We start from the raw sequence: 18,435 nt of genomic DNA on the forward strand, positions 1-18,435 counted from the left end.
AATAACGTGACGTCACGACAGAAGTGGATTGTTCATTCCTTGGCAAAGACTGGTGCTGCTCAGTTGAAAATTTGGGTGAGTTCAATTTTTGTGTTGGATATTACAGTTAAACAAGTTCAAGAAGTCCAGTAGGTTACCTGTAGTTGATAAAGCCCTGAGGATTTTCGAGTCGATGCTGGCTGGTGTAGTCTACCACCACCCAACGTTTGATGTAGAAAGCCAGAAGGCAGACAGATAAACACGTGATGATGATCTCCACCCAGCTCCAGAACTGTAAGATGTACTGCCACCGAAGCCGCTTTACTTCAGCACCTTGGACAGAGACAACCAAGATAGTTACATTTTGTCACAGTAACTGTTTAAACTTGAATACTCGCGTTTGCAGTCTTTCTAATGAACTCTCCACTGCGAAGCCTTCAGATTGTAATCATTCAAACTTTTCTTTGCTTTCGGTGTGTCACCTTAAAATCTAAGCCCAACGAACACCCCACCTTCGTTGTTCCTGAACTTAACAAAGTAACTTGGACAATGTCTACATGTAATTTTGTGGTGGCCAATGTATTTACTATGTCATCATTTTGTCACTAAGACTACCAAGCAAAGCAGTGTCTGCCACTGCTGTTGGTGTCCCTATTGCATTTGCAGACAGTGAATCATAAACGTAAAGAATTTTTACACATACAGAGATCTTCCGACCTCTCAAAAATGTCTGTTGCTCAAAAAAAGAGAACTATGAGAAGAATATATGTATGTAATACTTTTTTCAAAACTTTCGGAGAAAGCACAAATAATGAGTACACCTGAGCTACGATCCATCAAATTCAAATAGGGAAACCAAAATGGCAGATAGTTAAGTTTTACCAGTGAGACAATGCAGCTGTCATTATCTTTTTTATTGTAATTCTAAGTGTCTTGAGCTATGTAGTTCTAAAATTATTAAATTACCTTCTCTGACCAGCAGTATGATGAACATGATGATGTAGAGGATCTCACACACCAGGGTGTAGAAATCACTGTTGTTTACATAGTTGTGCAGGCGGAAAGTCGTAACTTTGGTCTGGGTTGGAGAACAACCACCTGTTGGGGGAAACTCTGCCAGCAAGTTTACCTGTGTCAGATATGGGAAGCAAAGTTAACATGCAGTTTTTGCACAAAAATAATAATTAAAAAAAATACACCCAAAAGCTATTCAGGGTACATGAGTTAAGAACGGAAAGAACGGAAAGAAAACATGGTCTGCATGGATAATTGATCACTCAAGTCACCATTCTTATTGCCTGTGTCAATTTTAAAAATTGTCCATAGGACCATGCATCACCATAAAGGAGTCACATTGGCCAGATTGTCACTATGTACTAGAGGCCTGTATGAATCTATGAGCAGTGTGCAGAATGAGAGAATCCTCATAACGATAAAGTATTTGCGACCTTATGTTAGACTTTTTATTTTGCATTAAAGTTTTGATGGAGATGAGCGGAGCTATAGGATCAGTCTGTTCTATATAATTATGTATTTGGTGTTCCTTGATGCACCTACATAAGATATGATATCAATAGCATTTAGGAATAAGGCATTGTGCTGTTCAAAAACCAGTAACCATAATCTCACCAATGCCTTCGAAATTGTTCTTTTCAAGTGACCTTTAACATGAATATCTTTTTTTGATAGACAATAATTGTCATCTCGTCACAAAGTCCACCTTGAAGTTAAGCATGAAATGATTGGACTCACCATAGTAAACAAATTGGTATTTGGGTTGTAGATCGTAAACTCTGCCAAAACAGCACTTGTAGTCTCATCAACCCAATTGTTCTTCTCCAGTTCCTCCACTAGTGCCAGGTCTTCTGCTTTTGTCCCCAACAGTTCAACTACGTAACCACCGCCAGAGTAGGTGCCCCACATTCCCCAGATACTCTCACCTAGAACAAACATTCAAGGTACAAGTATCAAAACTAGAGGTTCTACTGATACACTGATACAGAAGTACTGGTGAAAACTACTCTGGATACCAACATTGAACTTGTCACTTGTTTTGCTGTCACACCTATAGTGTCAACATACAAAATATCTTAGAGATCCATTCATAGATTTTGTCAGAGGGGAACGGCACCCTCATACTCTAACGATCCTACTGTGGGGAGCAGGTCCTCTGATGAACAATTGATATATGTATTGAATTGCTTTGTATTAGATTTAGGTCACATGTGGCCATTAAGTCTTTAAGTGTGACTTGTCTGTATTTTTTCCCATCAAGAAAACTTTAAATACACCCATTTAACTTAAGTAAGTTAGATCCTTTTTCAACTAAAACTTCACAATGGGGTAAACCCACTCCATCCTCTAAGCTAGCAATTGGTCTTTCTGATCTGCTTCCTCACAATGGTGTGCCGAGGCAATTTTTATGTGTGAAAGAGCTCTCCTTGGGTTAAGGTCTTGGGTTAAAGACCTAAATACAAGTAGTTCTCTTTAAAGTTTGGACTATGGCCTGCAGGCAAAGTTTTGTATACAGTTATTGACTGTTATTGCCATATTTTCACAATATTGATATTCTTAAGTTGGCCAGTCCTGGCTACATCCCACAATGTCAAGTTCAAGACAAAATCAAAACCTTCAAAACGACACCAAAATGGCAAGTACCAACCATTCAAGTCTTCAGCTGTTTGATAGTTCCATGGTGACTTCCCACTACTGTTGAATTGTCCAATCTGTCTGGTTTCTTCTGTACTTTGACTGTACATCACGTTGCAGTTCAGTGTGTAGTCAGCAAGCATGGGATGTACAGTACACTGTACATCTGTGAAAATATATTTCAATGGGATATAGCAAAAGTATTACTTTAAGAAACCTTACTGTTTGACAACGTCTAGTGGAGGAAGACATTTGAAATTTTGCTTTGATAATTGCGCTGTTGATATTCAGCCAACTGCTCCAGTAAATTGTTCCAATACTGGCAATTGCCTAATTTGGCCGATTTTGAATAAAGTGTATAATACTTTTTATTCAAAAAGATTCTGTAATATTTAGCAGTGTGGAGACAAGCAAAGGCATTCATTAAAACAATCACACCTGACAACCAGGATGTGTCGCATAGTATCTATCTAGTACGTAACAATTACTTCACATGTGGAACTGCATTAATTTTGTTTTTGTATCATTTGACCTAGATGAAGTTGCCGCGTGTGATAACTTAATTACAAACCTATCAGGAAGGTGACAAACGGACATCAAAACATTGTTCATACTATTAGGTGGTTATGAACCAGGAACGTTGTTCGTCAGTTACATGTACTTACATGTACGGACACTTTGACTAGAGACTCTGGTATTGATTTTGTGAACTTAGAACAATCAATGTTAGATAGGGTTCTGTGGAGTGAAATATTGTATGTAAGCCTGGTCCCGACCTACGGTCGATAATGGACATGTACCAAGTTGAACATGCTGAAATTTTCCCCAAATCATATCCAGTTAATTGAGCACTCAGTCTTCTATTTGATGTATCTCCTTATCTGGATGTCTAAACTTCATTGACATATGATGAAATTATTCACAAACTCTACTAGCATGTTAAGGTACCATAACAACTCATGTACATAATGTATAGAATATGCTGATGGATTTCCAAACTCACCGTTCCTGGTACGATGTTGCCGTAACCTGGCCACGCCCACCAGATAGTTGACGTGGTTGTTAGTGTAGCCCCGGTGGGTGGTGTTGTCCCCGTTATACCACTGTCCACCTGCCACACCTGGTACCAGCACACCTTTCACCCACCTCCACCAGTTTGTCTGGGAGGACAGCTAAGGGACAACATTGTGTTAAGGATGAATCATTTGTTTACTCTTTGCTTTGTATCCATCCTATTCTAGCTTCAGTATGCTCCTATGATCAAAATATGATCATTGCTCTTTGCCCAATAGACTGATCCTGACTGTCTATCACAATGAGCCATTCATCCATGTCTGAAAATACATTATAGTGAAAGTTTTATTTATTCCTATCACAGACACTGAGTTGCTGCCAACGGTTAAAATGTCCAGTTCTGCACTGTCGTTCAGGAAACTGCTAAGAAACGGTAATCACTGCTGACCCCTGACCTCCCGGCACTAACTTTGATTAATGAGTTACGATGTTGATTTATGTCTATGTAAATATTGTTAATTTGGTTTGTTCATTGTTTATTTTATTTTGTTTCTTTGTTATGCTATTTTGTGTATGTTATTCTGTACAGGGCACGCCTGGAAAGCAGTGCGCAAAGTACTGAGTGTGTCAACCCTGTATAAAGAAAACAGAAATAAATAAATAGACACAAACGTATAAAGATACTGTCCTAGTACCAAAGGACAGATAACACTCTGTGGGTGCAGTCAACTGTACTTTTCACAAGAAAATATACTCTGCCAAAATATCTGACTTACTGAAACAAACGACTTGTTGTTGGGTATTTCTGCATGTAGAAACGTGTTCCTGACGTCCGTTGTTTGGTAGAAGGCGATCTCCTTGCGATGTCCATACCCGATGGAGAGGACGACCCACAGGTACATGAAGTAGAAGACCACCTCCAGTATGACCATGTACATCTGACTTCTCTTGGTGAAGAACTCACGTGATGCGATCACCTGTTTGTTACCAGGTCTGGGTGGTGCGACCTCATCATCATCATCTTCATCTTCCTACACAACAAAAGATTGTGATGTAATAATTTCAGAAATCACCCCTATATTTTAGTTATTGTGGAACAGGCTATGTGGTTTCAGCGTTTGGTAACCAGCTTATCTCCAAGCAGATAGGGTGATTTATGTGTACAGATGTTCGTCGCATTATGTGTGATGTAACGAAATAAACTGGTGGACGTACTGACTGATAAGTATCTAATACCAGCTAAAAAAGGAATAGTCATGCCGTCAAATACCAGATTTACCGACCTAAGAATCATGTATTAATAAATTTTTGCTTTCCCACAACTATCGTAGAGTGGAATTTGTTATCACCAAGCACAGTGGGGGCATCTTCTCTGGATAGTTTTAAAGAATGCTTGTAGATAGATGTGCAAAACTATGTGTGACAGGCCGTTTAGTGTAATATATAACCAGCTGCTGCCGCGCCGCGTTACGCCAGAGGGTGGTTATACCGGCTATATAGATACAGATACAGATGCAATTATGTCTTTTGGGGATTCCAATAGCATGGTGTGAAAGTCCTATAAAAATGGTTCAAAACTGTAATCAATTCAAGCAAGATATCTCTCTGAAGCTGTGGCACTTTGGTGGCATCACTGCGTGTATTTGTGTAACTCTTGAATTTATAATGAGAATATCAAGTAAAACATACATAGTCAAGTACTGTACGACTAAAAGACAACGCACAAAGCGTAAAAAGATTTAAATTTTCAATTTCATTGAGTGCTTTGTTAAATCACTTGGTCGCAGGGACGCCACCATGAGAGGGACAGAGAGTTTGTTGAGATATTACTATCGCACTGTGATTCAAAACCAAAGCATACAACAGGCATGTTTTGAAGGGTACAATAAGTGCCAACCTCTTTAAAAGTAGATCTTTGATGAAGGTACTCTTCATCATTCTCCAGCTCTCTTGTAATGTTATCATTCTTCAGGTCTTCAACACTCTTTGGAAAACAGTGCATGGACAAAAATTGTGACGTTATGAAAAACAATGTCATGTTATTAATTAAAGTTTACATTGTATATGCTGATATTGTAACGATTGAAGTTACGTGTAAGATTTGACATATACTGATCACAAATGTACTCTTTAAAAAATTTCAATGGTAAGACAGTGTACATCACTCCCAATGCTACCCGTGGCTGTGAAAAAAAGGATTACCATCCTCTTACAGGATGGGAAAATCTCATTGAATTGCTCTCCATGCCTGAATTATTAGTCTTTGCGGAGCAAACTCTCATTTTTTCAGGGCACCATACTCTGATACTGCCCAGTGTCCACTATTAGTTCATACATGTCTGCATTTTAAATTTAAATTAGCAGGATTGAGATTTGACTTTTCTTGACTAGAATCTGATGGTCATTAAGCCTCTATAAGCCGGATTAGGGCTGCCAAAAGTGCTGTTCATGCAGGCTATATATAAATATAGAATACAACACGGTTCATTCCGTATTGCCAGAGGTACCAGTCCGACCGCAGGTCGGATCGCCCGAAGGCCGGAGGGAGATCCGACCCGCCGGAGGGAGATCCGACCCGCGGGAGGGCTGGGACCAAGGGTGATGCTGAATACACCGTGTTGTCATCATTCTATTTATGTCATGCCCATCTGAGAAAACATAAGTTTCGATAGGAAATGCACCAGAAGTTAAGAAAATTTTACTGTCCTCGAACAAAAACAGTTACAGCTGCAGCAATTCCAATGTTTGAATCACGTATTCGAATTTTCGACTGCGCCGCACTTTGCGTGCGCAGAGTATGTTCGAAATATTCGATGGAAGCCTGTGTGATAAAACTTCGAAGCCTGTTTGATACAGCTTTTTATCGCCTGGTCCGGAACACCCGTATAAAACATTATCGCGGCCCTGGTATGACATGATATACCATACTGACCTTCATGATAAGAGCAACCATGGCTGCCAATATCAGTACTTTAGCAGGCTGGATGAACAGGAGGTCCATGATGAACGAAGTGAAGAAAGTCAGGAGCCAGGCCTCTGTCTTTGCCTTCCCATAAGCGTTGCCGTACAGCATGGTGAAAAATGCTGATGTAGCACAGGTGGCAAACACAAGAAACCATCCTGCGGAAAAACAACACATAGTGCAGGTGATCTCAAACCAGTTAAACTCACCGAATAACAAGTAGTAATCTTCTACCAGTCATGATAATATGTACAGGATCAAACCATTACAGCTAAATGGGGTAACGAAGGTTTCCCAAGCAGCCTTCGTAACACCTGCTTCACCTATTGGCCCAATTAGTTGACTTTGCTAAAGCTCAATGTTTCGGACTTGGGGAGAAGAGACTGGGATTCAAACTCTTGACCTCTCCGTCCAGGAGTAGGGTCGCGTGCAAGCAGAATATGCGGGGTACTACAACTCAGGACAATTACTACAAACTATCCCTTCATTATACATGTGGGCTCACATTTCTGTCTTTGAAATCGTAGAAAATCATTCATAATGTGAATGTTCAAAATAAATCACACTTTAACTACTCAGTGCAGGCTTTCTTGGAATTCGATATCTGTACTTACCTATATACAGGAACCACCATGGCAGAAGAAATGGTTGTTTCTTCTTGTCTTCTTTGTCAGCCTCTGTTCCCTCCATGGAACTTGGTCCGTCCGTTGCCTTTACTTCTGATATCTCTTCTTCTGAGGTAAAAATGGTTTATTGGTCTGGTAAGATACTTGCGTTAGGTCGCTATATTACGTACTGTATGCATTTGTGACTCTTAAAGGACTATGAATAACTACAAATTCTCCATATTGACACTTAGGCCTAGAATATTGAATGCTGTATTTCTGGTTACCATTCAGACCCTAAGCAAGAAACTGCTACCCTTAGACTTTTTTAGTCAGCCAGTGGCAGTGGGCATAACATTTTCAACCTTACATCTTTGTGATGAAATTCAAAAGACTTCCTGTAATTGACACTGTAAACAATTTGATGCTTGGAGCAGTTGATGTGAGAATGTGTAGAAAACATTATACCATTTTGTCAGTATATCGAATCAGACATACTTGTGCTTGTAATTGTACAATGTAGATCTGTGCGATTCAAATATGATCATGTTGAAAATACTAGTGTCCTGGCACATTTTTGTTTCACATTGTAAAACTGTTACAGTATTTGCTGGCTTACTTCCACGAGAAGTCAAGGTCCCCATTCACTTACAATGGACTAGCATTATCATCAGCATTGTATTCTATGATAAGGCAATGAAGACAGGTGTTTCTCAATCATATAATTTCTATAAGTTGTGCCCTCTCATGTTCAAAAATCGAATCAACCCTTAGTACGAACCTATGTCGTCATCATTTAGTCCGGCTGTCTTTACAGGTTTAGGCTTGAGATGACGAAATAGCTGCACCAGCAAAATGTTCACTGGTAGAACTATTAAAGCAGACTCAAAGCCAATCATGATCTGAAAGAAAAAATGAATTTTACATATAAGTATGTAATGAACACAATCTACTGAATTTATCATAATTGCAGAACAACATATTTGAATTCGAATTATCCTGATCTTTTTTATTTTAAAAACTAAATTTAAGTTTAAAGATTCACCTTTGAATAAGGCATGAGTGCATCAAATCAATCTCATTCTGCTTGAACATGCTTTATCAAACTGGTGTATTGTGCCTTGAGGTGATTTACCTGCAATGTAATATTAGCAAATAAATGTTCACTTTATAGATCGTGTTGTTGTGTTTTATGGTATATCAATTGTACCATGTTGCAATTGTGTGGTTTAACTTTCTTTAATGTGTAGTTGTAATTCAAATAGTCATCAATATGTAATTGTCTTTACCTGAGACCACTGGAAACTAAACACAGCCACTTCTATCTGATCGTTCTTCTCCTCTGTTATCCCGTAAAACATGATGTTGACAAACATGGTACACAACAGGAGGGATAAACAACAGGAGACCCGCTGACACCGTGTGAAGGGGCTGTGTGCTGGCCGTCCTAACACTCCAAACCACAGGTGTTTGTCCCTGAAAATGGATGATTTTTTATATTGAGAAAACCGTACTTCAAAATAGCTGATACATTATTTTAGTACCAATGACAGATGTCTTCTGTATCAACCAATGTAGTCTTGAGTTGGAATGTGTCTCAATTATTGGGAGTTACTTATAACATGCTTTATCACCTTGAAAAAAAAACTGAACCTCAGAACAGTTTATATTTCAGCACTATGGACAGACATCATCCCTACATGAAGTCTTGTTTTGGAAATTTTCTTAATGTTTGGGTGTTGTCTGAAGATTATTTTGCACCCTAGGAGACCTGAACCTCAAAACGAGTCATGTATTACAACACTAAGGACATTTTGTATCATCTTTTCTATCTCCAAATGCTGTCTTTGGTTGGAAAGTGTTTCAATCTCTGTGTATTAGCTGAAGATGCTTTCCTTTCTTGAAAAAACTGCACCTCAGAATAACTGATATTTCAGCACTTGGGACAGACATCATCCCCTCTATACATCAATAGGGTTTTCTGTTCTTTGGGTGTTACTTGTAGATGCTTTCTTACCTTGAGAAAATGAACTTCAAGACAACTGATATTTCATCACTAAGGATAAAAATCTTTTTCATATCAACCAAAATTGGCAAACTTTTTAAAAACATTTAAAACATTTAAACATTTGAACTATTTTAAAACCAGAACTTTCTGACTCTGATAATACATCAAGAAGCAAACCTGAAGTCCCGAGAACTGTTGACTGAGAAGACGTAGAAGAAATTTTTCAGCTCATCATCCGTGGCAACAGGGAGGATCCTGATGGTCTGACTATCTTCTTTGTCACTAGCCAGCCATCTGAAGATAGAAATGTCAGATGGTGAATTCAGATATTGTTTTTTTTTCTCTGTGAACATTGCCATACGGCCAAAAATCAGGAACCTTATAATGGCATGTGCCTAAAAGTAGATACTTTGTCCCAAAAAAATATGAACATAAAACCCTTTACCTCCTTTCCCTCTTTTTGCAGGGACTTACTGTAAATGCATTTAAGTTCGCGGGGATTAAATTTTGCGGTAGCGGGAAAATGAACTTTTCGCGGTGGTTTTAATTTCGCGGTAGCACCATGCACTGCAGTCTCTTACTGTTATGGAAAAATATTCGCGGTGGTTTTAAATTCGCGGTGAAGCGGACGCCGTGAAAACCGCGAACATTAATCCACCGCGAACATTTCTGCATTTACAGTACTTGTGATGGTGGGAAAGAAATGAGATTATTGCTGTGTTTTTTTTCAGTTAATGTTTCAAATGATTCAGTAATAAAGAATAATACAAAGGAAGTATTTTCATGGTGTCATGGTTTTGCAGTGGAGAGGTAGCACTGCAAAATTAAATCAGCGCAAACATTTTAAAATGAACATGCGTTAGATGTAAAAAAAAAATAGAAAAAATTGATGTGGATTTGAGGATAAAAGTAAATAGAAGCCTGCTTATAATTGTTGTGAATTATCTAACTGTTAACATGTTAAAACTTCTTATTGTAATCATAGTTTTCTGGAACAAGGTACCAAGCTCTTCTCTCAGCTTACCTTCTACAAACAAATATGTACTTCTTGTCCTCTTGCATGTCATTGATGACAACCTGATCAAGAAACCTAAGAAAAGAAAATCAAATTTAATACATTCATGACATTAGAATGAGGTCTAAAACGCTAACTTAGCAACTATGTACATGAAGCATCCCGCTCAACAAAATGATCTGATTACAAAAGCAAAACAACAGAGTCTGGAAATGTAATAGTATACAAAGATCATAGCATGTCAAAACAGAAGGATACAAAAACTGGATGTTCAATTGCATTGTCAAGGAAAGCTGCTAGGGTGCCTAGAAACATGGTATTTGTCCACACAAGCATAAAATCACAGGCAATAAAACATAACCTCTACTTCATGAGGGTAAAAAATAGACAAAAATTAACTAATTCAAGGAAATGTAAGTTGCAATCACCAGGAGGGATCTCTCCCAGTGTCGTCATGCCATATTTGGATATATAGCAGAGGACCGAGTGACTCTTCTGTTGTGAGTAGGAATGTGTCCACCCCCGCTCGTTCAAACGTGGGGCGGTCAGCATCGGTCAGCAAGGTGGGGTTACTCTGTGCCTTTTCTCCAGTCACAACCACAGCAACCTAAAGCACAAACCAACACTAACAAAAATGTCCACAAATAATAGCACAACATCTCCCTAATCAAATATAGCACATCACTGAGGAGTACCTTAAATAGCAAACAGTAGAATAAGAGGTTTTGGTGTCTATGGTCTCCTTTAGCTATCTACTGGAAGCTAATCTCCCAGGAGAAGAGAAGATACATAAAGTTCATTAACGGCAATGTAACATAATAAAATCAATTTGCCAGTAGAATGTGGAGGACATGTAAAGCCAGACCTCTAGCATATTTTATACCCAAACTTGCCAATTAGAGTATGAGAGGTCAGTGTGTTCTGCTAAATCCTATAGATTTTTCAACTGTGGCTAGATGATGTAAGCCTTGTCTGTAATTTTGCGTTGCGTGCCTGGTAAACTACCTCATGTCATAACATCATCATCATCATTCATCCTCTTGTGAGGTGGAGCATGTCATAACACATCAGGTTTATACTGAAGAGTACAAGCTGATTTTTCTTTATACTGAAGTGTACAAGCTGAACCACTTAAACTGACATAAGTGTGGTATGTTCTTTAACATGCTTGAGGTGAGGCTCTCATGATGGGATCACAATTTAACGTCCTGTCCAAGACCTACCTGGCTGAAGATAGGAAATCATGTACACCTGTGTCGCATGAGGAAATAAGTGTAAAAAATGGCTTTCCCATGGCACAATATCAGAAAATGTAAAGATTTGAAATTTAGCACATCACAGGTGTCGACTTAACATTCCTAAGTACAAGACCAGCCTACCACCTATCTGTAGGCAAAATTAAATTAGTACAGACTTTGGCAGTAGTACTGGCATGCTGCTTTGTGCCTGTGTATGTTGTGACGAGGTACCGGTACTGTTGGGAAAGGTCCATGTCCTTGAGTACAGTGACGCCAACCTGCAATAAATAACAAAGATGACTGATAGTATATATCTTAAGCATTGGATCAGGCCTTCTTTCTGTAATTTGTATCATGGACTCAAGGAAAAATAGATTTTACTTTTAAAGTCTGATGGAGATCGCAATAAACAAATTTTCATGGCATATATGAGTGTCTAAATTTTTAATAAAATATTTCTGCAGTGTTGCTTAATAACAATTTAGAACAGCAGATTTATCCCAATGTCCACTACTGAGCAAGACATTATTTGACCCCCCCCCCAAAAAAGCAAGACTACTGTTCCGTTACTGTATCATAAACCTCATGAGAATGAATACATCTACCTTACATTGTACATATCATTAATAATTGTTGTCACTACTTAAACCTAAATAAAATACCTCTTTTTTAAACAGTGATAATCTATGCTTCTGGTAGGATAAGTGCGGACATAAACAAAGCATGTATACAGACAAACTATTGATAAAGATCAATAGTTTTTTTGATAAAGATATAAAAAGACTCCCCCTTAAAAATGTGCTTAGTTCCAAACTGAGTACTGTTACCTTCATTAAGTCCTGTTGGTCTTTTCTCCGTGCCCAAATCATAGCAACTATGTAGATCCCCAAGACAACGCTACAGGTGATGACCACCCCCGGGTTATTGGCAATGTCTCGAAAGGCAAGTATTGATTCCAATACATCAATAGTATTGGGAGCGACAAAGAAACTGAAGTCAGATCCGAATGCAGTGAGATGTGTGCATTGGCAGTGGGTCCTCTTGTCATTTGTTAGGCTGCTTACCTGGGATAATAAAAGTAAAGGAAGGTTAACTATCTTGACTTCTGTTTCAGGTAGAGAAAAATGATTCTTCAGGTAGCTAGTACAATTGTAATGAACTTTTGCACCACATGCTTTTTCTTTACCAAGCTCTCTTATTAAAAAAAACGAGGTCAACATGGGCAGAGTCCAGTCTTGTTGCGTTCACTTCCAACAGTCACTTACCCATCCAATTTTGCTAGCTTTATTCCGCTTTTAATGGTCACAACCTGTCATTGGAAGGAAGCTTAAGCTACCAAAACTGAGACCCAGACTAGAACCAATGGCTTTCTGAACGCTTTCCACACATGCTCAAGGTGTGGGTCTCAGGAAAATGTTGTCAAGTGACTAAGTATCTCACCTTGCAGCCAAGGTCCTTCCAAGTGTCATCACCAGTGTCAAAATACAGGCACTGTGCAGATGACAATGTTAAGGTGTAGTTGACTGTGAAGTCCTCAAGTCCTGCTGTACCTGCCACTGACTGCAACTGAGTTGTGTTATGAGCTACTCCTGAAATAAGGCAATATCAACTTATTTTCATAACTCTGCAAAAACAACAAGACTACTGTTTACAATCCAGTCGGGGCAAAAAAAAAGCCGGTGGGGTGTGGCCCCTGGCCCTGCAACAATATCAAAGATGCAAAATGTTTGTAATTGCATCAATATTAAAAATGTAGATTTCTTTCAATTTGGGTCCTGTAGATTTGACACATGTCTGGGTGACTAAAAACGGGGTAGGCATCTTGTAACAAGCTCCACTGATGAGTATCAAATATCATTATCAAAATCAGTATCAGAGTAATAAACTTTTAATAAACACCAACATGAGTAAAATTATTAGTACAGATATCACATTTTGCCAATTCCAATGTACATGTAATTGTGTGACATGATTGTGATGTGACACATTATTTTTTGCTTCAGTTTTGTGACTTGTATCAGTTCCCTAATAGTACATGTACCAGCCTCTCTTTATCTAAAATGATAGCAACAACAGGCTCTACTGTTTGAACTTGATCTAAAAGAAAAAAAGTATCATTAACAATAAGTCATATTGTTAGTTTGGAAAACTAGTATAATCAATACCAAAAGTTAACCTTTGTCTTTAGTTTGAAATACTGAAACAAATGTACTCATTTACAAAAAGATTCTTCATTCTCCAATATATCAAAAAGATTTTTTGTAGACTTGTTGAAGCTTCTTACCTAATGCCCAGTTGCTGTCGAGTGTTTGGTTGAAATCTTCCTGGAAAACCAGCCACGTATATCTGTCTGATTGCTCAACTCTGCCGTTACCAAGGTTAATCGTGTAAAGCTCACTGTCACTCAGGGGGAGAGTGGTGGATACGTCATAGTCCTCTTTGCTGACGTTCCCATTGTTCTTCAAGTATAGCACCAATGGCACATCTTCCAGTAAAGGCTCAACTATCACTAGTAGAGCCCCAGAAATCACCTTTTGAAATCGGTGAACCTTTGTGAATAGGAAATTCAAAGTAAGGAAAACATTCAATATGAGTTAATAGAGCATAAAAATGCTTTCACGATGGTCTAAAATGGCCCTGAAAATCCTACCTTGACAACCATGTCAATCAATGTCAATCATCCATTTCACTAATGGCAACGGTAGCTGATTGGTTCACACCTTTGAGGGCGGAAACTAGAAATGTTTTGGTTGCACCTAGACGAGCTGATTTTTTCCCGCGAACTTACCCTTTCAAATGCACGCCCGTCTCCGCCCCAATTGTTCCATTGTTTGCACAATAAACAATAGCCAAGCTTTCATTCCCACGATGACGCATCTTTAATACTGACATGTACACAGCCTTCTCAGTCCCTTCTGTGCTATATGCTCGTCTATTCTGCTACCAATATTTATAAAATACCGAAGCTAAGGTCATGCAAGGAAATATCAGTTTCCGACATTCCCCAGGGCCTTCCCCGCGCGGTCGCCGGGGACGCGAGAAACCCGTCGCCATTTCCGTTCTTCCATACGTAAATTATATCTGCGCCAGACACACACAAAATTGACCCGCAGATTAGGAATAGTTTGTCGATGAAGTCGACTTTCTATATATAAGGTTAATTTGTTTTCAAACACATCCATGGAAACAACGTCAACACTGACCCCTTGTTACATATTTGTGCCCTTGATTGAGAACTTCACTCTGTCCTGTTCTATCAATAATCAACGCCTCGGAAATATTAACCCTCGCTTTCCGATTGAATAACGTATTCTTTCTAATAACTCATTACACCTATGCATGAACTACAGTTCGTGATTCAATACGGGCGGTAACAGACTCTGCACAAGCCGCTGTTTGGTGTATCGGCTTGTGTTCGACATGCATGGTAAACCTTCTGCCAGTTTTGGCGTCCTTGATAGGAAAATTGAAATTAAAAAAAGCCACATGTCTGTAAATAAAAATGTAACTTATAAAAAAGCACACAATGTAAATCAAAGTCTGGGGAAGAAGGGGGATTATTTGACAAGGGAGCTGGATTAGATCAGTCGGCCCTCCAGTTTGTTTACAAACCGACGCCATGTTTGAATCAATGTGTTGAATGTATTGTATTTTGATACGTGGTAAACTTCTGGAGTCTCTTTGCTTGAAAATTGTACATTAAAGAAAAGATTTGGATTTTACTAAAACACACAGAAGTAAATCAATTTAGTTGGTGAAGGAGGGGTTAAAGAGAGTGTTGTTGTTTGACAGCAGCCCGGAATCCTTTGTTTTATATACAACCGACGCCATTTTCCCGTTTGTCACATAATTTTTTCGGCATGCCTGTATTTCTAATCCCAAGACGTACGGCCCAGACGTGTGTTATTCAAGCATCTTTCAACGTTTCTATCTGTACAAATTCTCCCGGCCCGTGAAGCGTCCTATCATGTTTCAATTCCTCGTGCCGGCAAAAAGTTTTCGTGAAATTTCGTGAGATTCTCCCAACGATCATAGGTAAGCCGGGAGATTGCATAATGCCCTACGACTGTACAAGCTGGACGGTGGTCCATATACAAGAAACTTGAAAACTACAGCAGTTTCTGGTTCTCGTTTCGCAGGATTGGATAAGAAATTACTGCCGAACTCGTTCAGTTAAAAATCGCGGGCAATTATCTGGCTTGGGTTGCTCAGCGAATACAATAGAAGTATTTCACACTCATTTGCATCTTGTATATCTTGTCTGCTTTGATGGAGGACGACTCAACTCATTATAAGTCCTAAACAAACTCGTTCAGCCATGTGCACTGTCCGAATAGAGCACAAGCTTCATATTTTGGCCTATATCTTTTGATCTTCGTGGGATTTTTCGGCGAAAACAACATGGGCCTGGAGAGCGAAACTTCGCCGCCATTTTGATGACGTCGTCTGTTCGCTCCAATCAGGCTCACGGGAAATACGGAAGGAAAATGTGAGGAAATGTGGCCCAAAATTTGGAAAATAATCTTTAATTTCACAGACATCGGCGGAAAAGGATTGTAACTAAAAAATTATCGCTATGAACATTGACTACAACTTCAACAAATGTTTAGTGCGTAAATTAGAAAAATATCCCTTGAGGAAAATTTGCAAAGTTCAAAGTTTGGTCACCTATAGTAACCCCTCTTACGTTCGTCTGATTTGATAGGGTATTTTGAACGCAGTGTATAAGTGTCACTTTTATACTTGTATGAATTTGAAAAATCAACATATCCTCTCTGTAAGTGATTTTTGCTGTTTCTTGACATGACCACCAAACATGCGTTATTTTGAGAAATATTTAGCAATGTGTATCAGTCTGTAGACATGAATACAGGGCGGCCGCCGGCACCCCGCGGCGCCGTGGGCGAGGCAAATTTCCCTGACAACGCGGACAAAAGCATAGCAATCGGACCACCGTGTTTCATTTTGTAGCACGGCCATGGGTACCATCATCCATAGGTACCCCATAAAAATCGTGAATAATCAGTGCTCCCCCAACCAAAGAAAAAGCCAGCAGTTACAGAAGTCTGCAAAGGAGGCTAGGATTATTCATTGTGGTTGTTCAGAAAGTGGTTTAACAGTCACAACTTATAATTCTTTAATTTTTTTATAACACCTACAGTAACAGCTGATTTGCACAGTTACTTACGCTGAGTGAGTTGCTCCCAATACTTGGTGCAGAGGCATTTTCTCCCAGCAGAAGATCTGAAGGTCTCTCCAACGATATGTCTATTGGGTCATCGAACTCCAAACTAGTTAGCTCACTTCCAGACTGAAGTAAAGAGAATGCTGCAACGTCAGTCTGGACCAAAGAGGATGTCTCAGCATAGTTGTAAGGGTTGGCACCAGTAGCAAACAGCTGTAGGGAACACATTCAACCATCATACCACTTAAGTTGTCTTATCATTATAATTCACTAATATTGGAAAGCATTTCTGATTGTTCATTTAACCACGAGGAAATGATTGGCATAATACTGTAGACTCTTGTTGTGGTCCCCCGACACTAAGAGAAGAGTCGGCCGTCCAAGCTCAACTCTCAAGAAGCTCATTGAGGACGAAACAGGACTGGATGGGAAAGGTCTTCTCTCCGCGATGAAGGACAGGCAGTTCTGGAGGACCAACTTTGTTTGCTCGACCTCTCAAGAGGATGAAAGATGATGATGAATACTGTTGCAAGAAAGACACTACTTACCCCAACTCAATTTGAGCTAACATTTTTTTAGATGCATGTATACATGTACATGTAGAAGACCTTTCAAAGCTCACTGTATAATGTACTCTTCTTGTGTCAATTAACATCGTCATTCAAACAAAAAGCAACTTAGTTTCCATTTAAATGCACAGAAACAAATTTATCATAGAAACAAGGAGCTTTTGGTCTTCCTCAGTGCTTCCAAAAAGAAGCCAAACTCAACTTATTTAGATATAGCAAACACTGATTGACAATTGTCAATTGTGTGATGTCAGCAGTGGGTCAAAAAGGAAGTTGCCGCTTACATGAGGACACAGTTCAAACTTCTCTCAACTGGAACTGTGGGTAATATTGACTCTGACACATTGCTGGCATCACACATCCGACAAGTCATATGTCCATAGTAATTGGGTCAGAGAGCTGTAGAAGACTGAGTGATTCAGTTGAAACTTCCAGTGAGTCAGAGAATTTTTTGAGCTCAAGAATAGTGTAGCCTTTTTCATAAGTTACCTCTGTATCCAAACTGTTACCATCACAGTTCAGTGATGCCTTTCCCACAGTGTCAGGCAGCTTGAACCAGTTGTCCTCTGATGTTTGAAAGACCAGTCCTGGAACACTCTCACAGATTTGCTTGGACAGAGACAAGTCAAAGTCATTCAGGTTGATGACCAGCGGCTCCTGTCCTGGCACCATCTGCTTCAACAAGACCGTGTTGACCACGCGCACGCTACCGATGACACTGGTGGCAGCATCCTTTGTCTACAATGACCAAAAAATCAGAGGTATCATTCTTGAACTAGTTTAGCTGTAATATCCAACTGCACAAAACTTGGACTCACCCAAATTTTCAGCTGAACAGCACTAGTCTTTGGCAAGGAATGAAAAATCCACTGCTGCAGTGACGTCACGTTATGCAGATAGAACACGTGACTCAGTGAGCAGTGGATCATGAGTTGCAGGAAGTCTTTGGCGCCCACCATCTCTGTTCAGTGATGGTTGTAAAGCTCCGATGTACATGGCTTCTTAAATCCTTCTAGCAAAAAGTCTGGCTCTATGTCTAAGATTTTAACTTTATCCAGTGAGACCAAATGACCCATATGTTAAAAAATTTGGGTGGTCTAATTTTTTTTTTGTCGGATACTACAGTTAAACTAGTTCAAGAATTACTTCTACCAACACAGATGAACTTTCAAGTTTAGAGATACATTAAATACTTCATCAAATCAAAAAGT

The 18,435-nt window shown here is 39.3% G+C and overlaps 1 protein-coding gene across 1 annotated transcript in view; it reads right to left on the reverse strand.

Moving 5' to 3' along the window:
• Positions 1-18,435, reverse strand: part of LOC118424255 (polycystic kidney disease protein 1-like 2) — a 44,769-nt gene that overhangs the window by 1,826 nt on the left and 24,508 nt on the right. The window contains exons 20-37 of the mRNA XM_035832798.1: positions 17,714-17,962; positions 16,659-16,868; positions 13,755-14,019; positions 12,911-13,059; positions 12,298-12,534; positions 11,647-11,748; positions 10,661-10,839; positions 10,242-10,307; positions 9,395-9,511; positions 8,499-8,685; positions 7,991-8,111; positions 7,219-7,338; positions 6,571-6,762; positions 4,419-4,669; positions 3,632-3,800; positions 1,732-1,919; positions 946-1,108; positions 138-312 (exon numbers count right to left, since the gene is read on the reverse strand). Of these exons, the coding sequence (XP_035688691.1) occupies positions 138-312; positions 946-1,108; positions 1,732-1,919; positions 3,632-3,800; positions 4,419-4,669; positions 6,571-6,762; positions 7,219-7,338; positions 7,991-8,111; positions 8,499-8,685; positions 9,395-9,511; positions 10,242-10,307; positions 10,661-10,839; positions 11,647-11,748; positions 12,298-12,534; positions 12,911-13,059; positions 13,755-14,019; positions 16,659-16,868; positions 17,714-17,962 (3,140 nt within the window). The remainder of the gene's footprint in view (positions 1-137; positions 313-945; positions 1,109-1,731; positions 1,920-3,631; positions 3,801-4,418; positions 4,670-6,570; positions 6,763-7,218; positions 7,339-7,990; positions 8,112-8,498; positions 8,686-9,394; positions 9,512-10,241; positions 10,308-10,660; positions 10,840-11,646; positions 11,749-12,297; positions 12,535-12,910; positions 13,060-13,754; positions 14,020-16,658; positions 16,869-17,713; positions 17,963-18,435) is intronic.

The sequence above is a fragment of the Branchiostoma floridae genome, chromosome 10 (genome assembly GCF_000003815.2).
Source record: "Branchiostoma floridae strain S238N-H82 chromosome 10, Bfl_VNyyK, whole genome shotgun sequence".
Taxonomy (NCBI): Eukaryota; Metazoa; Chordata; class Leptocardii; order Amphioxiformes; family Branchiostomatidae; genus Branchiostoma; species Branchiostoma floridae.